General features: G+C 39.5%; 3 protein-coding genes, 1 long non-coding RNA gene and 1 other non-coding gene across 8 annotated transcripts; 1 reads left to right on the top strand and 4 right to left on the bottom strand.

The window, feature by feature from the left end:
• Nucleotides 1-409: 409 nt before the first annotated feature.
• Nucleotides 410-481, bottom strand: TRNAP-AGG. Its single transcript has one exon. It is a non-coding gene; the product is annotated as a tRNA-Pro (tRNA).
• A 577-nt stretch (nucleotides 482-1,058) lies between these two features.
• Nucleotides 1,059-1,580, bottom strand: LOC111200128. The gene is made up of 2 exons (XR_002653837.2): nucleotides 1,535-1,580; nucleotides 1,059-1,397 (listed from the first exon to the last, which is right to left on the bottom strand). It is a non-coding gene; the product is annotated as an uncharacterized LOC111200128 (long non-coding RNA).
• A 5,950-nt stretch (nucleotides 1,581-7,530) lies between these two features.
• Nucleotides 7,531-12,185, bottom strand: LOC106362337 (sucrose nonfermenting 4-like protein). The gene is made up of 13 exons (XM_013802216.3): nucleotides 11,628-12,185; nucleotides 11,448-11,535; nucleotides 10,921-11,082; nucleotides 10,477-10,599; nucleotides 10,326-10,385; nucleotides 10,032-10,121; nucleotides 9,593-9,727; nucleotides 9,024-9,168; nucleotides 8,553-8,726; nucleotides 8,338-8,401; nucleotides 8,183-8,252; nucleotides 7,989-8,106; nucleotides 7,531-7,876 (listed from the first exon to the last, which is right to left on the bottom strand). Exons 1-13 carry the CDS (start codon nucleotides 11,750-11,752, stop codon nucleotides 7,782-7,784), a joined length of 1,449 nt encoding a protein of 482 aa, XP_013657670.2. The 5' UTR covers nucleotides 11,753-12,185; the 3' UTR covers nucleotides 7,531-7,781.
• A 2,146-nt stretch (nucleotides 12,186-14,331) lies between these two features.
• LOC106362339 lies at nucleotides 14,332-18,363 on the top strand. Its single transcript, XM_013802219.3, has 3 exons — nucleotides 14,332-14,694; nucleotides 15,596-16,293; nucleotides 16,360-18,363. Exons 2-3 carry the CDS (start codon nucleotides 15,622-15,624, stop codon nucleotides 18,181-18,183), a joined length of 2,496 nt encoding a protein of 831 aa, XP_013657673.1. The 5' UTR covers nucleotides 14,332-14,694; nucleotides 15,596-15,621; the 3' UTR covers nucleotides 18,184-18,363.
• Nucleotides 18,353-23,193, bottom strand: LOC106362338 (lysine-specific demethylase JMJ25-like). 4 transcript variants are annotated; one of them, XM_022690436.2, is made up of 14 exons: nucleotides 22,963-23,193; nucleotides 21,822-22,395; nucleotides 21,476-21,618; nucleotides 21,292-21,391; nucleotides 21,063-21,216; nucleotides 20,933-20,987; nucleotides 20,271-20,862; nucleotides 19,861-20,190; nucleotides 19,413-19,754; nucleotides 19,246-19,315; nucleotides 19,070-19,155; nucleotides 18,859-18,978; nucleotides 18,709-18,779; nucleotides 18,353-18,594 (listed from the first exon to the last, which is right to left on the bottom strand). In XM_022690436.2, the coding sequence occupies exons 2-14, from the start codon at nucleotides 22,383-22,385 to the stop codon at nucleotides 18,492-18,494; spliced, it is 2,730 nt and encodes a 909-aa protein (XP_022546157.1). In that variant the 5' UTR covers nucleotides 22,386-22,395; nucleotides 22,963-23,193; the 3' UTR covers nucleotides 18,353-18,491. The 4 variants fall into 4 exon arrangements, with proteins under 4 accessions (XP_022546157.1, XP_013657672.1, XP_022546158.1 ...); XM_013802218.3 differs by having other exon boundaries at nucleotides 21,063-21,195; XM_022690437.2 differs by having other exon boundaries at nucleotides 22,940-23,083.
• Between the last annotated feature and the right edge of the window lie 710 nt (nucleotides 23,194-23,903).

The following is a 23,903-nucleotide window of genomic DNA, read 5'->3' as shown; positions in this document are numbered from 1 at the left end:
TGTGTGTTTCATGTAATAAATTATTATTTCTTTGACTCAATAGAATATGCTGTAATAAAGAATAGTAAAAAATTGTAGGTACATTCACTTTACACCTCATTGTTGTCTTTTCCTAAAAGTTGTCTTTTCCTAAAAGTAAGTTCAAGAATCGTATGTTTAGTGAGTGCTCAAGAGCCAACAAATATGTATGCCAAACTCAATCCCTAGAAACTTATCAGCATAGGTTTACATATGCAGTCTACAATTCAGTTGAAACTGCCTAAATTGCTTTGTTTTGTGTTTTAAGTAAAATAAAGTTGAACGCGTTGCCAGAACATCCTTGATACAAGCGCTGCTTTACTTGCTAGCAAGATAGCTTAATATATGCACGTTGGTGTCTACAGATAAGGTGAAAATTTAGAAAAAAAATGGGGCATTCCGAGAATTGAACTCGGGACCTCTCGCACCCTAAGCGAGAATCATACCACTAGACCAAATGCCCTTTTTGATGATTGCTTCCATAAAATTGTAATTCTTGCTATCTAATCTACTTTGCTAGTTGAAATATTATCTGCTTTATTTCTATAAGCCTAGAAGGCTAGAACCATAGTCGATTCAGCATCTGGTATAGTTATTTGTGAAATTCTGGTAACCAAATGCTATAGAGCCCTTTAGAAAACGACATTCTACTTATTATTCTTACACATTGGTGAACCAGACTTAACCGGTATGCAAATGTGGTTTCCTATTCATTCTTGAACCAACGAAATACTCCTAAACTTGATTTCCAACTGAAAATCAACCAACACATGAGATAAATAATAGCAATGTGCATATAATCAGCATCATTCTTCATCGGCAGTCTTATTTAACAAATCAAAATATTCATCGAGATGCAAAGACAAAACTGTTCCATGTTTCATGAGAACCATCGACACGACCCATTGGTTCATCAACCATATCTTTAGGCATATTCCCTATATTGTTCCACTGCTCGAACTCTTCCACCGTCCGATTTATAGTTAGCATAATTGATCATGTACAAAGAAAGTATATATGGTCGGATGCGTGGTTATTGACATTTTTATTTAATTTATAGTTTACAATATCACACAGAACTATATATTTTGATGCATACGTAACTAAAACCATACAGCTTCTTTTCAGACACGAAAAATACAAATTTATTGTTGTCATTTTCCCATATAAAATTAAATCCATACACAAATCTCATGTAAACCCACACCAATCATAATAATCGATTTTTCAATTACAATAATTGATTTGTATGAATCATTGTACAGAGTTGGAGAACAATGCTTGTATTTCTTCAAGTGATCGGCCTTTCGTCTCCGGTACTAAAAAGTATATAAATACAATCGAAAATGCGGAGACCATTGAAAAGATGAAGAACATTCCTTGAAAAAATGAACGAAGAGACAATCAGTCACTTATAGCGAATTATTTCATAAAAGTAAAAACAGTAATTAAGTTTTGTTTTGAAAAGACAGTAATTAAGTTAAATACTATATTTATATCTACGTATTGTATTTACCTGATGCATTCCATTGTAGCATGAAGTTGAAAGTATATGTGATAACTGTTGGACCTGGGCTTTGCCCCCAACAAGGCTTATAAGATAATGGGCTCAGCCCATTTAAAAGGAGGTCACAAGGAAACCCTAGACCTCTTCCTCCTATAAATAAGGAAACACTCCTCTTCTAAAGGGGATCCCTTTTGGCATTTCTCCCATCTCTCTCTACTTCTGTAGAGAGAAACACCTCTCCACATGCTTTCATCTAGGCACTTGTGATCCCATCGTGGTAGAACTACGATTGGCTTGATCCCCATTTGGGGTACGTAGGCATCCCTTCATCGGGTCCAGCCATAATCATTAAACCTTTTTTATCCTCTTTTACTCTCCATCCATCCAGTTCAAACTCAGCATGAAGACCTCTCCTAACCCCACCATCGAAATCTGTCTATCTCCTGCACAGTACCGATTTCGGTTCAAACAATTGGCGCCCACCGTGGGGCATGGAGAAGTATCTTCGAAAAAAAATTTTGAGCTCGGAGTCCGTTTGGTCGTCACTTGACCATTTAGTCGTCACTCGACTGTTTGGTCGTCACTTGACCATTTAGTCGTCACTCGACTGTTTAGTCGTCACTTGACCGTTTTGTCGTCACTTGACCGTTTTGTCGTCACTTGATCGTTTTGTCATCGCTTGATCGTTCTGTCGCAATACAGAAAAAAAAAAAAAAAAAAAAAAAAAAAAAAAACGAGTAAATGCACTTTTAGTCACTTTTACTCGTCGCAAACAAAAAAAAAAAAACGAGTAAATGCGTTTTATGCCACTTTTACTCGGAACAAAAAAAAAAAAAAAAAAAAAAAAAAAAAAAAAAAAAAAAAACGAGTGGTACCTACCATACTTTATTTCCCTCGGTAATTAAAAAAATCAATTCAAGTTGGTATAATCATCAAGCCGAGGATTTGCTTAATGAGAATCCTAAGGACCCAACGTGTACCACACAGGCAATCGACTCTGGTGGAGCCCAAGTGTATATCATTTCAGGCCCACTTTGATATATAAAAAGAGGAGACAATTCGACTGGTCTATGGGCCCACTTAAGTTTTTGCTTCGTCATCTCCACAACGCAGAGTTAGAGACCTTTGCAAGCCGAGTAAACTCATCTTTCACATGAATCATGAAAGCATTGATAATGCGTTCAAGCTCCATCACTGGCTGCTGATTGCCGACTCAAGACTCGTTACTAGGCTTCATATCCAAAGGCTCGAACTCATGCGCCAAACAAAACTCATGCTTTTTACTCGGCACAAGTCAACGTCAAAACTTCCTCCGCATATTATTTTCCTCGGCCGTGCTCGATGCTGAAAGCTCGTCAGCTAATTCTCATGAAGGATGGACCACTCCGTCATACACATCTTCGGAGCTTGACGAACATGCCAATTACTTGCTTTAGACCCTCCTCGAGATCGACTCGGTGGTACATCTAGCCCAGCTCTGTCTCTCGCTGCCGACTAAAAGCTCTCACCAACTCCTCAGCTCATGATTCCGCTTCTAGCTAGAGTTCGTCATGGGATTACGCTACCTCCACCAACTCATTTACTCGGCTATCATCAGTTGATCACGTCGCCTTATGCAAGACACCATCATCAACAAGACGTCACGGCTGCGAGTAACGGGCTGTCTCCGACAAAAGATCACCACCGACCAGCTTCGTCTCTCGCCGCCAACTTGAACCTCCGTTACGCGACACTGCGAGCATCTCATCGGCAAAGGCAAGCTCAAGCATTCGTTATTTGGAAAAGTTTTAATCCAAAGTCAAGCGTGAAATTGTGATGCACTTTGAGCGACAGTAAGCTTGTAGTCGGTGACCTTGGAAAGAACTCTTTGCACTTTTGGTCGGCAACGTCACCACTCGTCACAACCAGAACGCTGAAAGCAGAGTTGAGCTATGTTATTTGTCATGACGAGGTCTCCACCAACGGTGTATCTTTTACAAAGGCTCGAGCTCATGCGTTTCAACTCGGAACGACAGTTATGTGATTTACTCGGCACTAGCCAACGTTGCGTGACTTCAAGCTCCTTCATTCGTCACGGCTAAAACAAGACCGCCGACTTGAATTTCCGTCAATTTCCGTTTGCAACTCGTCTAGTCGCCTCCAACTCATCATCTTATTAAGTTGATCTCTGTTGCTCGTCATGGTCTTGTCGACCTAAAGCTCTCCAACAAGGTACGGCTTCTTCGGGCGAGCCCTCGGTTCATCGCCAAGCAACAGTCATATACTTCACTCAGCACAAGACAACGTCGCCCCCGTCATGCGCTTTTACTCGGCACCCGGCTTGACCTCTAGCTTCATCGCTTGTCACAGCTCAAAAGAGACTGTCGCCAACTCCCAGCTCCGTCACTGTCGTCACAACTCTCGCTCCGTCGACTCAACGGTTTAATTTGAGATCGCGAATTCATGATATACCATGGCTCTCGCAACACAGCGCACGTTTCAAAAGAGTTACGGAGACATCTCATCGTCAAGACTCTCCTCGAGATCAAGCTGATACCAGATCTGTTACTCGCCGCCACCGACTGGAAGCCTTTGCCGACCAAAAGTTCACACATCAACAACGAAGTTCCGTTCTCAGCAACAGTCAGGACGAGAAATCGTTCGTCCCTCGGCGTCTTTCTATCGTCCCGTCGCAGGAAATTTATCAGCTCGTCGCATAAAGTTCTCCTCAACCATGGATTACAAAGACGTCTCCTCGTCAAGATTTTCATCGAGATCAAGTCGGAATGAGCTCTGTCTCTAGCCGCCATCTTCAAGCTCTGTTACTCGTCGCCACGATCGTCTCGAGACTCTCGACTACTCGCCGTTTGGTCTCGACGACAAAATCATTCGGAGCAGTCATCACTCAAAATCCTTTTTGCCGACTTCGCAATGGCCGGCCACAGAATGCACAGCACATCTCCATGATCTTGAATCACTATAAATTCAAGCTACAGTTGACTTTATTTACAAGAAAGCGAAGAAGGAGAAGACCAAACTGGGAAACTTGGTCGCCACTAAAGTGGGACACGTGGAGAATTCTTATTATATTAATGGTTCTTCAGCAAGTGTCTTTCAAAATGGCCGAGTGAAGTCTACATGGGCCGTACATTATTTATCATGGCCCATATACCAGATTCACTAAAGAGACGTCTCCAAGAAAGAAACATGAGGCAAGAAGGTTCCGACAAGAATGCTCGAGCGTATATTTCGAAGCTTCACTCTCACCAATTTGCTCGTCACAGCATCTCAGCTCTCAACAAAGCTTTTGTGTTGAATTCACGACACTGGTCTTCAGCTCATGCACGATCCTTATAAGCGTATTGTCATCGACAGAATGCGTGTGCCGACTAAACGGTAAACGCCCAACGGAGACGACGTCTTAAAGCTCTCCACCAGAAATGATGTGTTGATCATATCACGTCATGACTGCCGAGTAATGGAGCGTACCAAATAGTCATTTGAGCTGGAGAAAAAGACAAGATCATCACGTCTCAAAGTCAAACTCGTCAAGCGTCGTCTCCAATTCGATAGCTCGTCAAAAATGACACTTGCATCTGTTGCTTGTCACTCGTCGCGAGTAAACGACAAGGTACGTCCTTTGCTTGTCATTTTTACTCGTCAAAAAATATATTTGTCTCATTTCCGCTTTTGTCTGGGTATGTACGTCGAGGCACGAGTACAACTTGTCCTATTTTCGGCGTGAGTTTACAATAAACTTGCCTTTTACTAGGCATGAATTCGACATAAACTCATATATCACTAGGAATAAGTTCAGTAAACCAGTCTTTTACTAGACATAGGTTTACACTCAACTCGCCTTTTAGTAGACATGAGTTTATGTTTAATTCGCTTTGTATCGGGCACAAGTTTACATTCACCTGCCTTTCACTAGGCATGAGTTTGGTAAACTCAGCTTCACTAGGCATGATTTACTCGCTGAGCTACAGCTCCTAGGCATTAGGTTGGAAAACTCTCTTTTCGGGCATGGCATGAGTTACTGGCCGAGTTACTGCTTCTAGGGATGAGTTCATAATAAACTCCCCTAGCGAGAGTACAACTCGCGTCCTAGGCATGAGTTCACTAGCCAACTCGCCTAGTTAAAGTACCACTCGCCTCTGTCTAGGCACGAGTTTAGTAAGCTTGCTTTTCTCCAAGCACAAGTTTACACTCAACTCGCCTAACAAGAGTACATCTACTCTCCCTCGCTCAGGCATGAGTTACTGGCCGAGTTACTGCTTCTAGGGATGAGTTCATAATAAACTCCCCTAGCGAGAGTACAACTCGCGTCCTAGGCATGAGTTCACTAGACAACTCGCCTAGTTAAAGTACTACTCGCCTCTGTCTAGGCACGAGTTTAGTAAGCTTGCTTTTCTCCAAGCACAAGTTTACACTCAACTCGCCTAACAAGAGTACATCTACTCTCCTTCGCTCAGGCATGAGTTACTGGCCGAGTTACTGCTTCTAAGGATGAGTTCATAGTAAACTCACCTAGCAAGAGTACAACTCGCGTCCTAGGCATGAGCTCACTAGCCAACTCGCCTAGTTAAAGTACTACTCGCCTCTGTCTAGGCATGAGTTTAGTAAGCTTGCCTTTCTCCAAGCACAAGTTTACACTCAACTCGCCTAACAAGAGTACATCTACTCTCCCCCGCTCAGGCATGAGTTACTGGCCGAGTTACTGCTTCTAGGGATGAGTTCATAGTGAACTCTCCTAGCAAGAGTACAACTCGCGTCCTAGGCATGAGTTCACTAGCCAACTCGCCTAGTTAAAGTACTACTCGCCTCTGTCTAGGCACGAGTCTAGTAAGCTTGCCTTTCTCCAAGCACAAGTTTACACTCAATTCGCCTAACAAGAGTACGTCTACTCTCCCTCGCTCAGGTACGAGTTACTGGCCGAGTCACTACTTCTAGGGATGATTTCATAGTAAACACTCCTAGCAAGAGTACAACTCGCGTCCTAGGCACGAGTTCACCAGTCAACTCGCCTAGTAAAAATACTACTCACTTGGGTCGTCAAATGTAAAAGCGCTGAGTCTATTCTCTTATAAACCCTATTCGTAAAATTCATAGAGATCGATTTCATCTCTCTCAACGAACTGGGGGGCTTACTGTTGGACCTGGGCTTTGCCCCCAACAAGGCTTATAAGATAATGGGCTCAGCCCATTTAAAAGGAGGTCACAAGGAAACCCTAGACCTCTTCCTCCTATAAATAAGGAAACACTCCTCTTCTAAAGGGGATCCCTTTTGGCATTTCTCCCATCTCTCTCTACTTCTGTAGAGAGAAACACCTCTCCACATGCTTTCATCTAGGCACTTGTGATCCCATCGTGGTAGAACTACGATTGGCTTGATCCCCATTTGGGGTACGTAGGCATCCCTTCATCGGGTCCAGCCATAATCATTAAACCTTTTTTATCCTCTTTTACTCTCCATCCATCCAGTTCAAACTCAGCATGAAGACCTCTCCTAACCCCACCATCGAAATCTGTCTATCTCCTGCACAGTACCGATTTCGGTTCAAACAAGAGAGTAACAGAACTTATTATACTTTCTCATTTTATTACGTCATTTATTATAATATTACGTCATCTATGTAATAACGTGTCAGACAAAAGGAAAAGGAATGACACGAGAGCTGTGAGATAGAGATTCATGTGTCCTTTTGTTTCAGACAGATGACAAAGAACCCCATCATCAAACTCAGAGAACAATCATCGATAATGCTTTTACTCACGACATTACTTGCTGGTTTGCTGAATAACAACCGGTTTTGAGAGAGGTTCATCACTCGTTAACCATTCCCCAACATTGTTGAGCTTTGTTTTAAACGTATAAAACATATAAAAATATTTGAAATTGCTTTCACATGTTGTAATATGATTGTTTTTTGTTTGCATTGAGGTTTAAGCTCATTCAACCGTTAAATTGTCTTCTACCCTTAACGTGTTTTTTGAAGCATAGAAAAACAAGTAACAAAAAAAGCTGAGAGAAGAGATGCTAACTAGTAAAGATTTCGGTAAGCCAATGATCTTTCACAAGAATGGAAAGAAACAAGTTCAACTAAAAACAACAAAAATTAAATAGAAGAAAAACAATGAAGAAGTGGGGTTCGTAGCAACTTTACATATTCCTTGCAAAGACCACACACAAAGAAAGCACATAGTTGGGTAGTTTTGATTTGAGGAAACGAGAAAGTAGAGAGCTCTTGTAGGTTGTTGTTGGGAGTAGTAGTAGTCAAAGACCGAGCAGGAATCGGAAAACATCACTCAAAGATATGATACCTTCAACACGTTTGCTCCCTGCTTCCACTATCACCAGCCTCCTTACTCCTGTTTTATTTTTATTTTTTTAAACACAACCAAACCCCAGTTAATATACTTCTCATCTCATGATGTGAGCAACAAAGCCTAAAGAGTGTATGGAAGGGAGAGATGGTGGTACCTGGATTCGCCAACCGCTCCATCACTTTCCCAAGAGAGTCTGACCGCAAGCACATCTGACATCTCTGCCCGTTGAGAGATCCATATGGCGGACTCGCATCTTGCCCCAACTGCAGCGCCTGTAACCCCCACACATTTTTTTTAACAACATTTAATAGAAAAGGGATGAATCTTGGCTTCTGCTAAGAGGTTTACCTGGTGAACCGTCATGTCATCAAGATGAATCTGTGCGTATGCCTTATCTTTAGCCAGAGCAGTTATGTCACTGACCAGTAAAAGATATATATGATCAGAATACATGGATTCAAAAAATGACATATCATCTCAACTGATGGATACAGAGGGTTTACCTTCGGGAGTATATGTCAATAAGTGAGTCATTGTCATCCACTACTGGAATTGAACTGACTTGAGCTGTAGAAACCAAATAACACCAAGATATTAGTTAGAGACGCAGATGAAGCACGACTCATTCATTAATTTTCTTCTCTGAGAAAACAGAAAAGCCACTTGCGGATGAAACTTTAAACAATATATTGATGAAATTGGAGCAAAAACGGATTACCTTGAACTAATAATGAGAGCGCAGAACCCAAAGAGGCGTTTGGTCTCAATGTAGCGAGAGGTTTGCTACTTGATTCTCCGATTCTATGGACCCAACTGCCCAGGGGAATTGAACAAATGGGCTGCTGAAGGATAGGCAAAGAGCTAGACGAATGTCTAAAGTACCTGCATATACCTGAAATATTATGCGTAATTTAGAGCTAAAGTATCTGATAAGAAGCATAAAGTGTTTTAAAAAAGTATTTACAGCAGGGATAACTGTGACTAAAGCTTGGGAGAGAGCCTATTCCAACTCTAAAGCTCTAACTTCCCTCTTATACATTCCATTCCAGAATATATGGAGAAACGATGAGTGGAAATATATAGGAAATAGCAGAATTATATGCACGTCATGAATTGAAAAGTGTGTATCGCCAATTGGGAGCGCTTATCAGTGTGTCTTATGATCTTATTCACAAATGAAGGACCTTACATTTTAATATGCCTGAGAGCGAAGCAAGATGCAGTAACTGCGGATATGACCCATCCTGTAAAGACGAATAAATAACTGGAACGGCTGCCACCTTGTTTTGCAAAATTTTGAGAGCAACGTCTTTCAGATTATCATAGGGGCCGACCTGATGGCAATATATGAAAACATTAATAGCAATAGTGAAAATCTTTTAGGTCTTTTTACTGTAACCTGCAACCGAAGTTTCTAGAGTAAAGCTATGTACAGAACGCAAAAAGAAGCGGGCAAATAAAATATTTTTTTGAGAAGTAAACAACATGTAGACAGGAATATATGAATCAGTTACATTCCTAGAAAAATATGCCTCCTAATCCAAAATGTGGAGCAGTCATGCTCTACTCATTTCATTCTGAAGCTATATATTTAAATCAACTTTAAATATATGAGAGTCTAGATAGCTAAAACATTTGAGTAAAAGTTTGTAGATAGAGATAACAACAGAATCTTTTTCAAAGTGAAAGATATTTTAGAGGGGGCTAAATGAAAAGATCAGTAGTAAGAGTGGTAGAAAGCAACTTTGAAAGTCTCACCTGAACAAGTGGCCTAGGATATTGTCTCCCGATTCCATCATATTGTCTGCTTATATGAGCCTTCCCCTCTTTCCAGGCTGCTATGGTGTGCGTCTCAAGCTCTTCTTCTGTCAAGTTCGATCCATGAGTTCCAAGCTGCAATTACACAGAGTTGCTATTACCACGCAAGAGTGAAAAACTTCATACTGAGAAAAACTAGTGAAATATACATATTTCATAGGTAATATGCCTAAACAACGGAAAACTATTATACTCCTACAAATTAAATCCCACGTTTAGACAATAAAGCAAATGAATATTTGTGAACGTAAACCACTATTATTATTAACACCCCCTTCAACTTATCGACATTTAGATAATTTAATCTTGGAATGCCTAAATTGATACATCGGTCACTCGAAACAAAGCTCTAGAAATGAACAACTTTAGTGATACCAACCTCTTTCAGTATTAGAATGAAGTCCAGTGGACCAAGAACTCCAACAAATTGGCCTTTACCAAAGTCCCAAAGAGGAGCCAAAGGGATTCCCTGAAAGAAACATAATTAGTAAAACCAGAAAGCCAGACAATTTCCAAAAAAAAAAAAAGACAGATCTAGTTCTTTCAAGTTTCACTTCCTTCCCCTTTCGGGTCTGAATGCAACAACATTAGAATGTCATGCATGACTGTGAGGGACAGAGAAGGGAGCATCCCAAAAAGAAGAGAGGTTGACACAATGGTAAATATAGCAAACCTGCTCATAAAGTATATGGAATGCTTGCTTTACTGGTAAATTTACATCCAATGCAATAACCTGTAAAGATTTCGCATCACCTTAGACAATTTCCTACTAAGATAGATGAAGACAAAAGTCATCAAACAATAAGAAAATGAAGAAACCAGACCTTGCCCGACTCTGGGAGCAGTTCATATGCAGTGCGGTTTGACAGTAAAGCAGATATACGGTGACGAGACATCTCCAAATCACCTCCTGACATCCTAGGGATAGATTCTTGGGATGGATCAGCCTACAATATAATCACCATGTAAAAACAGTCAGAAATTCAACTGGAAATGTAGTCTTAGTAGACAATTTTATGGAACCTAAAGGCTCCTGCTTTATACATCAAATAAAATTTTATTAGTAATTTGGCATTAACTATTTGTAACACACATGTAGGACACCACATCTTTCCCTTTTTGGAGAAAACGGTTGTCTCTTTCATAGATGTCAGATTTGCAATAAAAGATAAAAGGAAACGTCGAATTACAAAACTAAGCTAATGATGATAAGTAGACAAAAATATCAATACATTGCATTTTTAGAAAAAAAAGGTCAAACTCCTTACCGCTCGCTGGGAGAAGTCATCCACATCCATGTTAGATGAGTTAAAACCCGTGGGAACCATATCTGGTCCAGTTATAAATATAGTATTCACTACTCCACCATTTGCGGTTACAAATGGTTGGTGCTCATCGTGCCGCCACTCGCCATCAACAAAAAACTTATACTGCATGAAAATGAAATAACCACTAGTCTTCTTAAGTATCTCAGGTGTTAATAATCAACCTCATGTTAGATATAGTACGTCCAAAATACAGAAAATTCCAGAAACTAAAATAACCACTAGTCTAACTTAAGAATATCTTCAATGGCTACACAAATGTTCTAACGATAGAGCTACGTTCAAGATGCTACCATGGATTACAGACTGTTCAATGATGACACTTACCTGTTGGAAACTGTAATAAACTATGACAGATTCTCATGCATATTGCATTGATTAGCATCTAGAGGCTAAATGCATGAGTATCAACTCACAAAGAATCTGTTATGAAACAGGTCTAATTCAAATTATTAACCATTATTTTTTACCTGATGATATCCGGGAGTCAAGTTACAAATAACTTGAAAAACAGTAGCGCAGCCCTCAATTGGAGACATTGGCACATGTTCTGTCCACCTGTCCACACTCCCATTCCAGTATCGGATAAAACCACAAAAACAATAGTAAAAAAGTAACTAATCCTAGTTCTTCAAGCTCAGACATCTCACCTGGTGAAAGATCCGCTTAGGTAGACCCTTCTACCTCCATAAGGCCACACGAAGCGCGTGGGAGTAACAACCTGCCCTGCCGCAGCACTGTTCCCACGGCTGTTATCCAATGTAGAACTAAACATCCCCTCCTAGTCTTTATATACTTACAAACTTCTCAAATCGATTCTCTTGAGCAGAAAATGATGAAAGCTTCTGACTTTAAGGCTTACACGTGTAAGGGAGTCCCAATTCGATACACCACTAACCGAAACCCTAAATTCCCAAACCACGATCTAAACCTAGCTGAAGAATTAGCGGCTCTGATCTTAAATTCAGCCGGCGGAAGAGGAGAAACAGACCTCGATGATGGATGATTCGAAAATCCCAAAGGAGATTGATTGATTGATTGATGGCAGCTCGGCGAATTAGGGATTTGAGAGAACCCTAATTAGAGAAGATGGCATTGATTGATTTGGATCTGGGGAAATAATGTGATTGGGTCTTTTTTTTTCTTTCAAGGTGAAGAATCTGTGCGGGCGAAGAAGGTTTTTGTTGTTTTTAATCCATTGGAGATATGTTTTTTTTTTATTTTTCTTTCCTTTTTTACTATATACAAAAAAAAAATAGTTTCCCGACATAAAAAAATAAACATTTTATATCTGGAAAAAAAAACATTTTATATCTATTTACATCATATATACCTATAGTTTATGTACTCAGTTATCAAAAGAAAAATGCCTACAGTTTATGTTATTTTTGGAAATATTCTATATAAATTATTCAAATTAGTCCCTATTCTTTTGAGACAGTATCCATCCAATAAACATATTTATTATAGCAAGTTTAGCTACTTTGAGAGTTGAAACTAAATTTTTGTTTATACATCAATAATTTGGCTAAAATCACCTTTTCTATTTATTTATTTTTGCCAATATCACCTTTTCTAGTTTTTCTTTGGTATTTTTTTTTTAAATATAGAAATTATGGTTTGCATGTTTTGTTGTTCTCATTATATATTATAGAGCCAAAACAACCTTTTTAGAGGTCATTAGAGAAGAAACCGATATTATAGCCCTATGGGCTTTTATTTTCTGATATAAGTTTTGTTTTACCTTTCCGTTTATGGATCTTTCTCTCTTTGGCCCAGTATTAACTCTGAAGCCAACAAAGTACATTCAAAAATAATTGAATCAGTAGGTGAAAGCGTGAAGCAACAGAAAAAAAGTTGGTTTTTGGGGACTAAGGGTCTGACTGGTTCAACCACAGCGGTTGCGGTTGCAGTTGCGGGAGTTTGCGGATGCGGGTGGTTGCGGTTTCTAGCGGTTTTAAGAGATTTGTACGACTGGTTCTGCGGTTAGAAATTGATGCGTTTGCGGGATACTTATGACTGGTTAACTATCAAATGCAGCAGCAGTTAAATAATAAATTAACAATATTTACATTTTATACAATTATAAAAATATCAAAAATAATAATATTATAATAAATATAAAATTTATATTTAGAAAGTTATAGTTTAATTTTTTTTAAAAATATAGAAAATATTTTTATTTTAAAGATTTATAATATTAATTAAAATTTAATTGATATATTTTAGCATTTTTATAATTTCAATTTAATTTTTTTATTGAATTTTTTATTTTTGTATTTATATTGTTTTGGAAAAAAAATAATTTTTTTTTGTCCTCCCGCAAACGCCCACAACCGCAAACGCTAGCTGGAACCAGCTTTTGAATTTATGAGGTTCAGAGCGATTTGGAGCGCTTTGGAGCGGTTTAGAGCGGTTTGAGCGATTGTTGCAAAACGCCAGCAACCGCTACCAACCGCAAAAGCTGCGTTTGTGGGTGGTAGCGGGAAAACCAGTCATACCCTAATACACACGTATGGATTGTAACGTCCAGACTAAAGACTGCCACTGGCCGTGCCCTCTGTGATGGTGGTCAGAGTGTTCAATAGACCTAGTTACACACTTAAAACTAATCATATGTCAAATTATATCTATCAACATGAAACCTGCATGGTTGTGATCAACTGGTAGAATAAATTTGAGAATATATTACATTTAAGGTTATAGTCTTTCAAAAAAAAAGGTTAAAACAAAATTACAGCTATATGAAAAATCTGAGTTTGCATAGGATGTTGTTGATCCATCTTGTTTTTTCCTTTTTTTTTGCCAAGATGTATCAAAACTTAAGGTCTTGCTCTTGTAAAATCTTTTCTTCATTTATATGATATTTACAATTTAGCAAAAAAAAGATTAATATGAGTTTGAATTTTGACTTATGCAGTTTACAAAGTAGTTAGGTACATGCAATCTTATTACTTCTAACATTAGTCAAAAACGTATTCCAAACTCGAATCGGATAATGTCATAATCAGTCATTTTTATAACATTAAATGTATTAATTTTTCGGTTGAACGAATCAACCGATAGCATATATTAATATGGACTTATACAAAATTACATCTAAGTTTTGGCGATGCAGTTTACATAGTAGTTGGATACATGCAATCTAATTACTTCTTACATTAGTCAAAAACTTTTTTTTTTGTAACTTATAGTCAAAAACTTATTCTAAACTCGAATCGGATAATGTCATAATCAGTCAACTTTACAACATTAAATGTATACGGTTGACTGAATCAGTCGATAGCGTATATTAAAAAAAAATTTAACAAAGCACATCCACAAAAACTGTTAAAAACGTTAAAACGATCATCCAACAAATCACATCCACAACTTTCAATATATATTATTAATGACTTTAAACACTCTAACTGAAAACAATAAACACTTAAACCTTATTTTTGAAAGAAAGAAAAAAAAAAGCAAATGGAAAATTCCAAAAACGCATATTAAATAAATATAATCTTTTATATAATACGGACTTGTATATTTTTCTCACCTTGTGTGCTTTCGTTCCTCTCTCGAAGACTTGGTGTTGAAACAGCGACCAGAGAGCTCGTCCTCTCTCCGAAAACACGATACTTGTTCGATCTCCTTTGCTTCCATTACCAACTCCACAATCTCGTATCACCACAAACTCCAACATTGCTCAAAGTTTGAGACAGAAACTAAACTCAGGTTATCAAATCTATCTCTTTTATGACGTGTTTGTCAATTCATGTTTCGCGTTTCCCTTTGTTTTTTTTTTGCTTTATCCTCTCTCTGGGTTTCCTTGTGTTGCAACATAAAGAGATTAGATAGATGCTGAATCCTCCTTTTATAACATCAAAGTACAGAACTTGTTGTCGTGTTTCAACGTTTTTTTTTTGTCTCTGCGTAAAGTTTTCGACTTTGTGCTGCTTTTCTTACAGTACCATTGTGGTATGTTCCTCTCGTGTGTCGTGGGTTTCATCTCTAACGAGATCGTTGTTGATTACATGGCTATGCTACAAGTTGTTGTTGATGGTCGGGATCGATGCTTGTTTGTCGGTTTTGCTTTGATCATGTCACATGTGATTAGAGAGATTCTGAATCTGGGTCTGTGTCTGTGTTTCAATGTGAACTAGGCTCTGAAGACCCTAGCTTTTATCTTCTAACCTTCTTCGTGTTCATCAAACTTTTGGATGTTTTCTGGGTTTGGCTCGAACTTTCCGTGTCCGTGATTGTTTTAGTGATCAAGTATCTATCTTTCAATCTCTCCCACGATCTAAAGTAACTGAATCTTAAGCTTTATACTTTACCATGTTATATTGTTCTTGGACAATGCATGTATGCTTGAGGTTTGTTTTTACGTTTCATTCTCTAATTGTTAACTTAAGGCAACTGTAATAATCATAGGTTGGATCTTTAATCTTTGTGTTCTGTTCTTGTTAATCTCATATTCATAGCTTTGGCTCAGTTTTGACAATGAGTTTCAGATCTTGTAATATATCTGCATTTCAATCTGGTTGAATTAGATGTTTACCGTTTTTATGTTCTTTAGGTTTCTATAGCATTATAATCAATACTGAAAATGCAGTTCTTTTGTGGATGTATGCAGACAAGCTCGTCCAGGTTCCTCTAAGAATGGTTCGTCTGATGGATGAGGGAAACACTCTTATGGAAGAATCCTCTGATGTTGAGTTTGCATGTGGAGATCCAAAAGTTGAGCCTCGTGTTGGAGATGAGTTTCAAGCCGAGATTCCTCCTATGATGTCTGCATCCAAACGTGCAGCGTTTCTCTCGACTCCTCTACCTTTGGATGATTCCTCATATCCTTTTCTTGTTGGACAACCTGTCCAAGTAACGTGGATAGACAAGCATCATCAAAAAGGTCAACTAAATGGAGATGATGATAGTATTGACATGAACCAGTCTTTGAAATCTTTAAGAACCAAAAGAAGTCGTTGCTCTTCCAAGAAGCAACGATTGAATCTTGAGGCTGTTCCAGAGATACCATCCAGCTCTTGGGAAGATCATGAGGTGGCTAGCTTTCTCCTTGGTCTTTATACATTCGGGAAGAACTTTACTCAGTTGAAGAAGTTCATGGAGAGCAAAGGAACAGGAGAGATAGTGTTGTTTTACTACCGGAAGTTCTACAAATCAGCTAGTTACCACAGCTGGTCTGATTCTCGCACGAAGCGGAGACGGAAGTGTGTGTACGGAAGAAAGCTTTATTCAGGCTGGAGGCAACATCAGTTGTTGTCCCGTTTGATTCCTTCTATCTCTGATGAATCTCAGAAGCAAACACTTGTGAATGTGAGTCTTGTTCACATCTTAACAATAGTATATATGTTTTGGTCATTGATCTTACTATATCCACAGGTCTCAAAGTCATTTGCTGAAGGGAACATCACTCTTGAGAAATACATAAGCTTGGTGAAGGATCTAGTCGGTCTCAAGCTTCTGGTTGAAGCTGTGGGGATCGGTAAAGGAAAAGAAGATCTCACGGTTATTACATCAGGACCACCAGTGAAGACCAAACCATGGTTCACGGTTTCTTCAAAGACTTCTTCTTCGGTCCCAGGCTTAGATGCTTACACTTCACTCACATCTGCCGACATAATAAACCAGTTAACCGGCAGTTCACGACGTCTAAGCAAAGCGCGTTGCAGTGATATCTTCTGGGAAGCTGTGTGGCCGCGTCTGCTAGCCAGAGGATGGCGTTCGGAGCAGCCCAAGGAGCGAGGCTATTTTGCTTCTAAGGATAACATTGTGTTCATCGTCCCTGGAGTGAAAGAGTTTTCGAGAGGGGAGCTTGTTAAAGGAGATGATTACTTTGATTCAGTTAGTGACATTCTAACAAAGGTTGCTATGGAGCCTGAGCTTCTTGAGTTTGAAACAGGAGGAGAGATAAAGGAAGGAGACGCCAATGCAGAGAACTCTTCTGAGCAATCTGATGAAGGGTCTTCACCATCTGATAAGCAAAAACATCGTTACCTAAAGTCTCCATGTTCTAACCGTGGAACTCTCCAAATGAACTTCACTGTTGTGGATACTAGCTTGGTTGCAGGAGGGAAGCTGTGTGATTTACGGAATCTGAATACAGAACCTCTAGTTTGTTCTGTGCCAAAGACTCGTTTAGGAGATGAACTGGACTGTCAGAATGTGGAAATGCCCCCAAGTGATGGCAGGAAAAAGGATTACTTAGAGGAAGAATCTAGTATAAAGGAGGAGGAGGAGGAGACTTTGGAGAGGGTTAAGGATCCATCAAAGAGGCTGATCAAGCATAGGTCTAACCAACGAGCAGAAGCTAATGATGGTTCAGTAAGTTCTGCTCCATCGTTGAAACGTAGACGGCTCAGTGCTTGCGTGAGGAGTGAGAAAAGCCTTTCAAGAGACAAACATTCACCGGGTGATGAGAGCACGGTATGTTCTGAATCAGAGCAGTTAAGTTCATGCGCTGTCCAACACCAAAACGGCTCAAGTGAAGAGATGAACGAAGACAAAGAGAGATATGGAAGAGATTATATGAACTTAAAGTCTGATCAATCAAAACACACGGGAAGTGGACCGTCTTCTGCGGTTGTAAAGATCGAAGAAACGTCAGAGGAGACAAGAACATCCCCACATGAACTCATTTCGTCAGAACAAGAACCAAACGGGTGCTGTTCAGTGTCTGACTCAAACACAAAACGTGCTACCATTGTTCCTAAACAAGAGCAAGCAGTTGAGCTCCCTTCCATCCCAAGCTCTAACAATTCTCCTTCCAATGATCTGGGAACTACTCAAGAACTTGGTTCCTCAGATGCTCCTAGAAGACAGAGCACAAGAAAGCGACCATTGACCACCCGGGCTCTCGAAGCTCTTGAATCCGGTTTTCTTACAACCAAGGAAATGAAAAGCACGGTTAAACCAAGAAAACGTGCAAAGAAAAACCGCTCAGCTAAGGCGTGTAACAGAGAACAGCCTTTGCCAGACAATGGGAGTGCAGGTCTGGAGCAAAGAGGAGAAGATGAGAGCAAAGCAACAGATCAAATAGAGGATTCAAAGCCTAGCCTTCCTCTTAATGGAGAAACAACTGCGACTATGGCACTGGATCAAAGACAAGATTCAAAGACAGTGCCACCTGAACGTCCTAGGCTTCCACCTATTGTTTTGAAGCTTTCTCTTAAGCGTCGAAGAGGAGCTTCAGAGACTCAAGTCTGAAAAGTTTGGGTGCTGGTTGTGAGAGGATTGGCCTCTTGCCATAGAATAAATGTGTACAAAAAAAGTAGAGATTAAAGGGGTTTTATTCCGTACCATTCTTCTTTGTTATACATTTTTCTGTTCAGTTTCTAACTTTCTTCATATCTCATTGAATACATATTGGCCAATATTGAAGTGGAATAGTGCTTGCTCATGCATATAATTTGTAAAGCATATACACAGATACATACAAATCCTGAATCGTAGTATTAGTAGTTTTAGACTAATGTCACAACAATGGTAATACTACTATACAAATCTTGTTCTCATCAAGTGCAGCTGATTTGCTGCGGCCGCTTGATTACCTTATCCAAGTTGTTGGAGACTGCTTTGGTTAGGTTTGGGTCCTCAAAACCAAGCTCTGCTCCAAACCTTTTGTAGTCATAACAACAAAACCAAATTTCAAACAAAAAAACATAACTATTGTCAGCTCAGTTTCACTGCAGAGTCCTTCAATTAGATTTAGCTTAGATTCTTTTGACTTACTCTGGATTCAAGATCAGTTTCTGAACCTCTTTGATGGCTGAGCTAGCTGCGTATAAAGATATCTTCCCTATCTGATATTAAACAACGCAAACCATTTTCAAGGATTGAAGGCAGTGAGATGGTTAATGGTGTGTCTCATAGTTTTCTTACCTCTAGAATCTGAGGTTTTGCCTTGTGGTCGTACGGTAAACACCGGATCTCTTCAGCTAGTCTTGCTGACTCTCCAACGCTTTCAGGGCACAAGAAGTCTAGAGCCACCTGAACATTTGACTGAGAAGTGTATACGACAGAACTTTAGTTTCTTAGCAAGTGCAAGGGAAGAGAAACTCATTTGATTCTATGTTGCATAAATATATATTACCTGAAGATTTCTGAATTGGAACGGACATCCAGCTGGAATGAATATAGCCTCACCACGATGTTGCTCAAACGTCCATGGCTCAACTCCTGAAACAATAGCAGGAATCATCTCCCATGTTTCCGGACAACAAACGTTTGGAAATAGAACATGGAAACAGAATGTTCATTTTTTCTTACCAAACTCATCTTTTAGTTGTCTCTTGTGGTGTTCATTTAAGAACAATCCTTCAAACAACGGACGTGACACCTGAAACCCAGGTAAACAAGCTTGGAAAGTCAATCATTCCGACATATAAAAAGACGACTTTCCCATTTGATATATTGATTAAGCAGATAAGACTCACAAAATCACACTTAAGACTATCATCAGGCTTCTGGAACGTTCTCTGCAAATACTCGGCCAGCTTTGGGACGTCTTGGCGCCTGAAGACATCCCACTGGACTCCTCCTGCACATGAAGACGTGCAAGAAGGTTCCACACTCAACATCATCTCAGATTCGTTCTTCTCCGTATTGGATGTACCAAGTGATAGATCATGTAACTCTCCGTCTATTAATTTTTCCTTGGGGCTAACAAGTGACTCATTTTCTCCCATCTTCTCATCAGCTTTTCCTGGACCGTGATTTGTAGTCTCTCTCACACTTTCGAGTTTTGTTCCTTCAGGTGTGTGCACCAAGAGGTATACCTGTTTAACAGTTTCACAACTCAAATTACTATTTTTACTAACATGAGATCCACTTTGTTGCACCAAGAGGTGTGATTTATTATAATCCAAGAGCTGAGTAATGTACCATGTCACGCATGCTGTAGTGAATACTATTCGATGAATCGCCACCATCAGTTTCTTTATACGTCCCACAAGACACTATAACCTTTGGACCAGAATCGTTTTGGAGCGAGTAATGAGGCATCTTGGCTGCAACGTTCAGAAGGCCTAACCGGGGATGTATGTACTCAAGAAACGGAAATCTTCTGATAAACTCAGGTCTCTGGTAGAAAATGAACTCTTCGGAAGCACTTGGGCTCGGCCAGTCCTTTAACTTCCAAGAAAAAGGAAGAGCTGTCTCTTTGTTTCTTCCATCTCTATATGCTTTTCTAAACTCTCCAAGCCTTACCTCAACCTGTGAATCAAGTTAACCAACACTAATGAATCTGTAACACAAACAATATGAAGATATAAAAATAACAAAGCAAAACTTACCTCTGACCCATCCAAACAATTAATAGCCTTCAAGAATGGATCATGTTCTGAAACATCTTCTATATCCCTCCAGATAGTCTCAGGATCCCATCTAGAGAAAGATGACTCTTCAAGTACCCTTTTCACAATAACAATCCGACCCTCTGACCATTGTTTCTCAAAAGTAGCTACTCCATCAGATCTAACCGTTTCAACTGACGGGCTGTACACAGGGTTGTCACACAGCTCGGGGCTACAAAGATCAGATACCTTGCAGCCGTTAACCATCTCCTCAGCGTTTTTCACAAGCTTTGCAACCCAATTCATCTTGAAAATGCGAGCGAGGTTCAAAGACTTGGAACCGCAGCCTCCATGTTCCTTAGGAGGGCAGGGGATGCTCCCATCACTGTTGACTTCCCATTCAGGAAACTTGTTTGAAAAGTTCAGTTTTAGTTTAGGAACTCCTGTTCTTCTATCTCCTATCATTTGGCTAGTCCCACCAATCTCAACCGAAGACTCAGCGCGTAGATCTTGACAGCATCTCAGGCACAGGTCAAATGAGCAGTTGGGACAACAGCGGTAGTAGTCAACAACTGGTACCTGACACACGTTGCTGTATGGAATACAAAACTTCAATAAGAACATAGTTGCTGTAAGTAGAAGGGCATGTAAGAGAGATATACCAGCACATCTGGTCATCTGCTTTCAGTCTTGCCCTGACAAGATCAATCTCAGCTCCTGCAGTGTAGAACAAACAAGTGTTTAAACTCAAATGAAGTAAGTACTATACACTGTAAATAAAACTCGGCTTACCACGAAGTCTCTTCTCTAGTTCTAGCTCTGTACATTGATCAAGATGGATCTGCTTTATCACTGGAAGGACAGCTGATAACAGACGATAGAGATACTGCAACTTGTCCAAAACTGGTACTTTCTGGATCCGGACCTGCAAAGTTTCCACAAAGAGCTATCTAATTGTCTTAAAATGTAACCTCAAAATAGGTAGCAACGGTTTGAATCTCTGGATATACAAGTTCCACACCTTTATTGTGTTATCAGAACGAAGGCAGTGTTTGCAATCACACAAACCACGGCACGCAGGGCAGACCTTCTCGACTTCTTCAAGTGGTATCTCCGAGTACCTTACAAAATGCATGAGAACATCATCAAGAACCAACCAGAGGTTTACAAAACTCTAATATAAACAGAATAAAAAGAAAACTCACTGTGTCGTTATACAAGCGTCGCAGAAGGCTCTTTGGTTGCACTTGAGGCAAGATATGATTCTCTCTCTGTCTTTCCTCAGGCAGTGATGACAAGTTTGCCCCAAAGACTCTTCAGAGACATCTGTGCTCTCTCCTGAGTACTCCTAAAACACAGAAACATTTACTTTAATCTTAAAATACTCTTCAAACAAACACAAGGGGCCGGTCCTGGGTATAGCCGGATGAAACATTTTCCGAAATTTGTAAAAAAAAATTATTAAAATCTTTACTAAATCGCCTACAGCCCCCAAAATCTCAAGGCCGGCCAATAAGTATTGTCTAGTGTCTAAACAATGAGAAAAGTTACCATAGGACTCATGCTTTGTTGTGATCTCTCGCGTGACCGGTCCATCACACCAGCAGACGGTGGCGTCCTCCTATAAGATCTATAGCTCTCTTCAAACATTCCACCATCATCTCCATCCACCTCATCGTTCAAATCAACAGCAACACGTGGAGAGAAGCCCCTCATCATAGGCGTCTCAGGCAAGTACCTACTCATGATTCTATCGTGTCTCTTCTCTCTAATACCACCATCATACTTGGTGGAGCCAGAGGCGTGGCCGTTGCTGCTGCTAGGAGGAGGGATCACGAGCTGATCATCGACTGAGTAAGTATCCGCTTCGCCTAACGGCGGCGAGCTCCTCCTCTGCACTTTCTTCTGGCTGGCGCGTGAAGCCGAGTTAGCAGCGCGCTTCTTGGCCTGGACGTAGTGCTTCTCGCACACGGTCTTGTCGGGCATGGACATAGCGGTGCATCTCCACTGCTTGCCGTCTGACCTCTTGCAACGTAGCTCGTCTGGAATCCCGATAGTGCCCTCGCCGTTGGCGTTGCCGGAGCCGGATCGAGTTTGCTCGTTAGCACCACTCATTCTAATTAACCTGCATTGTTTAAGTAAGCTTAATCAGTAAAAATCAGAACTTTAGCATTCACTACAAACCTAAATTGAGATTTGACCTGCGTGTTCAGTAATCTCAATCAGTAAAAATCAGAACTTTAGCATTGTTCACTAATCTCAATCAGTAAAAATCAGAACTTTAGCATTGTTCACTAATCTCAATCAGTAAAAATCAGAACTTTAGCACTCACTAGTCACTACGAACCCTAAATTGAGATTTGAACTGCATTGTTCAGTAAGCTGAATCGGTAAAAATCAGAACTTTAGCATTCACTACGAACCCTAGATCAGTGAACACGTTCGATCAGCTGAAACTATAAGCTAGAGGAGTGTGGAGAGAGAGTTGCACAACGAGACTGATGATAATATGATCAATCATTGAGAAGAGGAATCAAACCTAAGGAGCTAAGGAATATTCAAAATCGAACAAGGATTGGTGAGAGGAGATCGAAATTCGAGAGATTTAACATGTAATACAAGTGTGTTTTATGAGTTTATATGTTATATGAATGTATGATTTTGCTTACGGTGAGAGAAGGAAGCAACGAACCTGAAGCTAGGGTTTTGCTCGAGAGAAGTTGCAGAGAGAAGGGAGAGAGAGAGAGAGACCAATCACATTCTCTTTTTTTTTTTCCTTTTATTATTTTCTGTGTTTTTTTTTTCCTTCTCGCCACTGTAACAAAGAAGCCAACAACTCCCATTCAGACAGAGAGAGAGCATAATAACATGGGTTCACTTGTATTCCTTTTCTTTACTCAAAAGTGGGATCCTCATTGCCACAATTAATTTAATAATTATAAGATAGTACACATCCCATATATGGATTAATAAAACAAAAAATTAAGGAGAATGTGAATTCATATATTTTATATTTTCTATATCAACGAAGTATGTTATCATGATAATAAAGAAAATCTAAAGTTAATATAAATTTACCAAAAAGAAAAATAAATTTACAAATTGAGACAACACAAGGAATAGGCATGCTTGGATCATATTTATTTTATTGAAGAGTTTGTATCTAGTTCCATAGCCACTAGTCAAATTTAATGGTAGATAGTGACATAGATATTTAACGCACCAGCAAATGATGTTAGGCAAACCTCATGTTTTTAACAACTATTCAACTTATGTGTGTTCAGTTCTGACTTTGTATATCATGATGACAAATTGCACTTTCGATTATTTATGAATATATTTTTGGTATTGTTGTAAACAAAAATTCAAAAGATTTTAGAGCGTCACAGTTCGACTGTATCCTTCTTCTTCTTTTTTTTGTCAACTGACTGTTTCCTTCTTTATTCTGCACAAATGTGTATGTTTCAGAGAAATTAAAGATATGAAATTTTAAAAAGTTTGTTTTTTTATCTAAAATTTTACAAAGTTCATGGTACGTCGGGTATTAATTACTAGATGGATTTATGCTTTGGAATAAGAGAAATCAGTTTTGTCGTTTATGTTTGGTGTCTAAATCCAGAGAGTGGAGTAACG

This window comes from Brassica napus, chromosome A8 (assembly GCF_020379485.1).
Source record: "Brassica napus cultivar Da-Ae chromosome A8, Da-Ae, whole genome shotgun sequence".
Lineage (NCBI taxonomy): Eukaryota > Viridiplantae > Streptophyta > Magnoliopsida > Brassicales > Brassicaceae > Brassica > Brassica napus.
The sequence above is the reverse complement of the archived record's forward strand: the minus strand, read 5'-3'. Positions and strand labels throughout refer to the sequence as shown.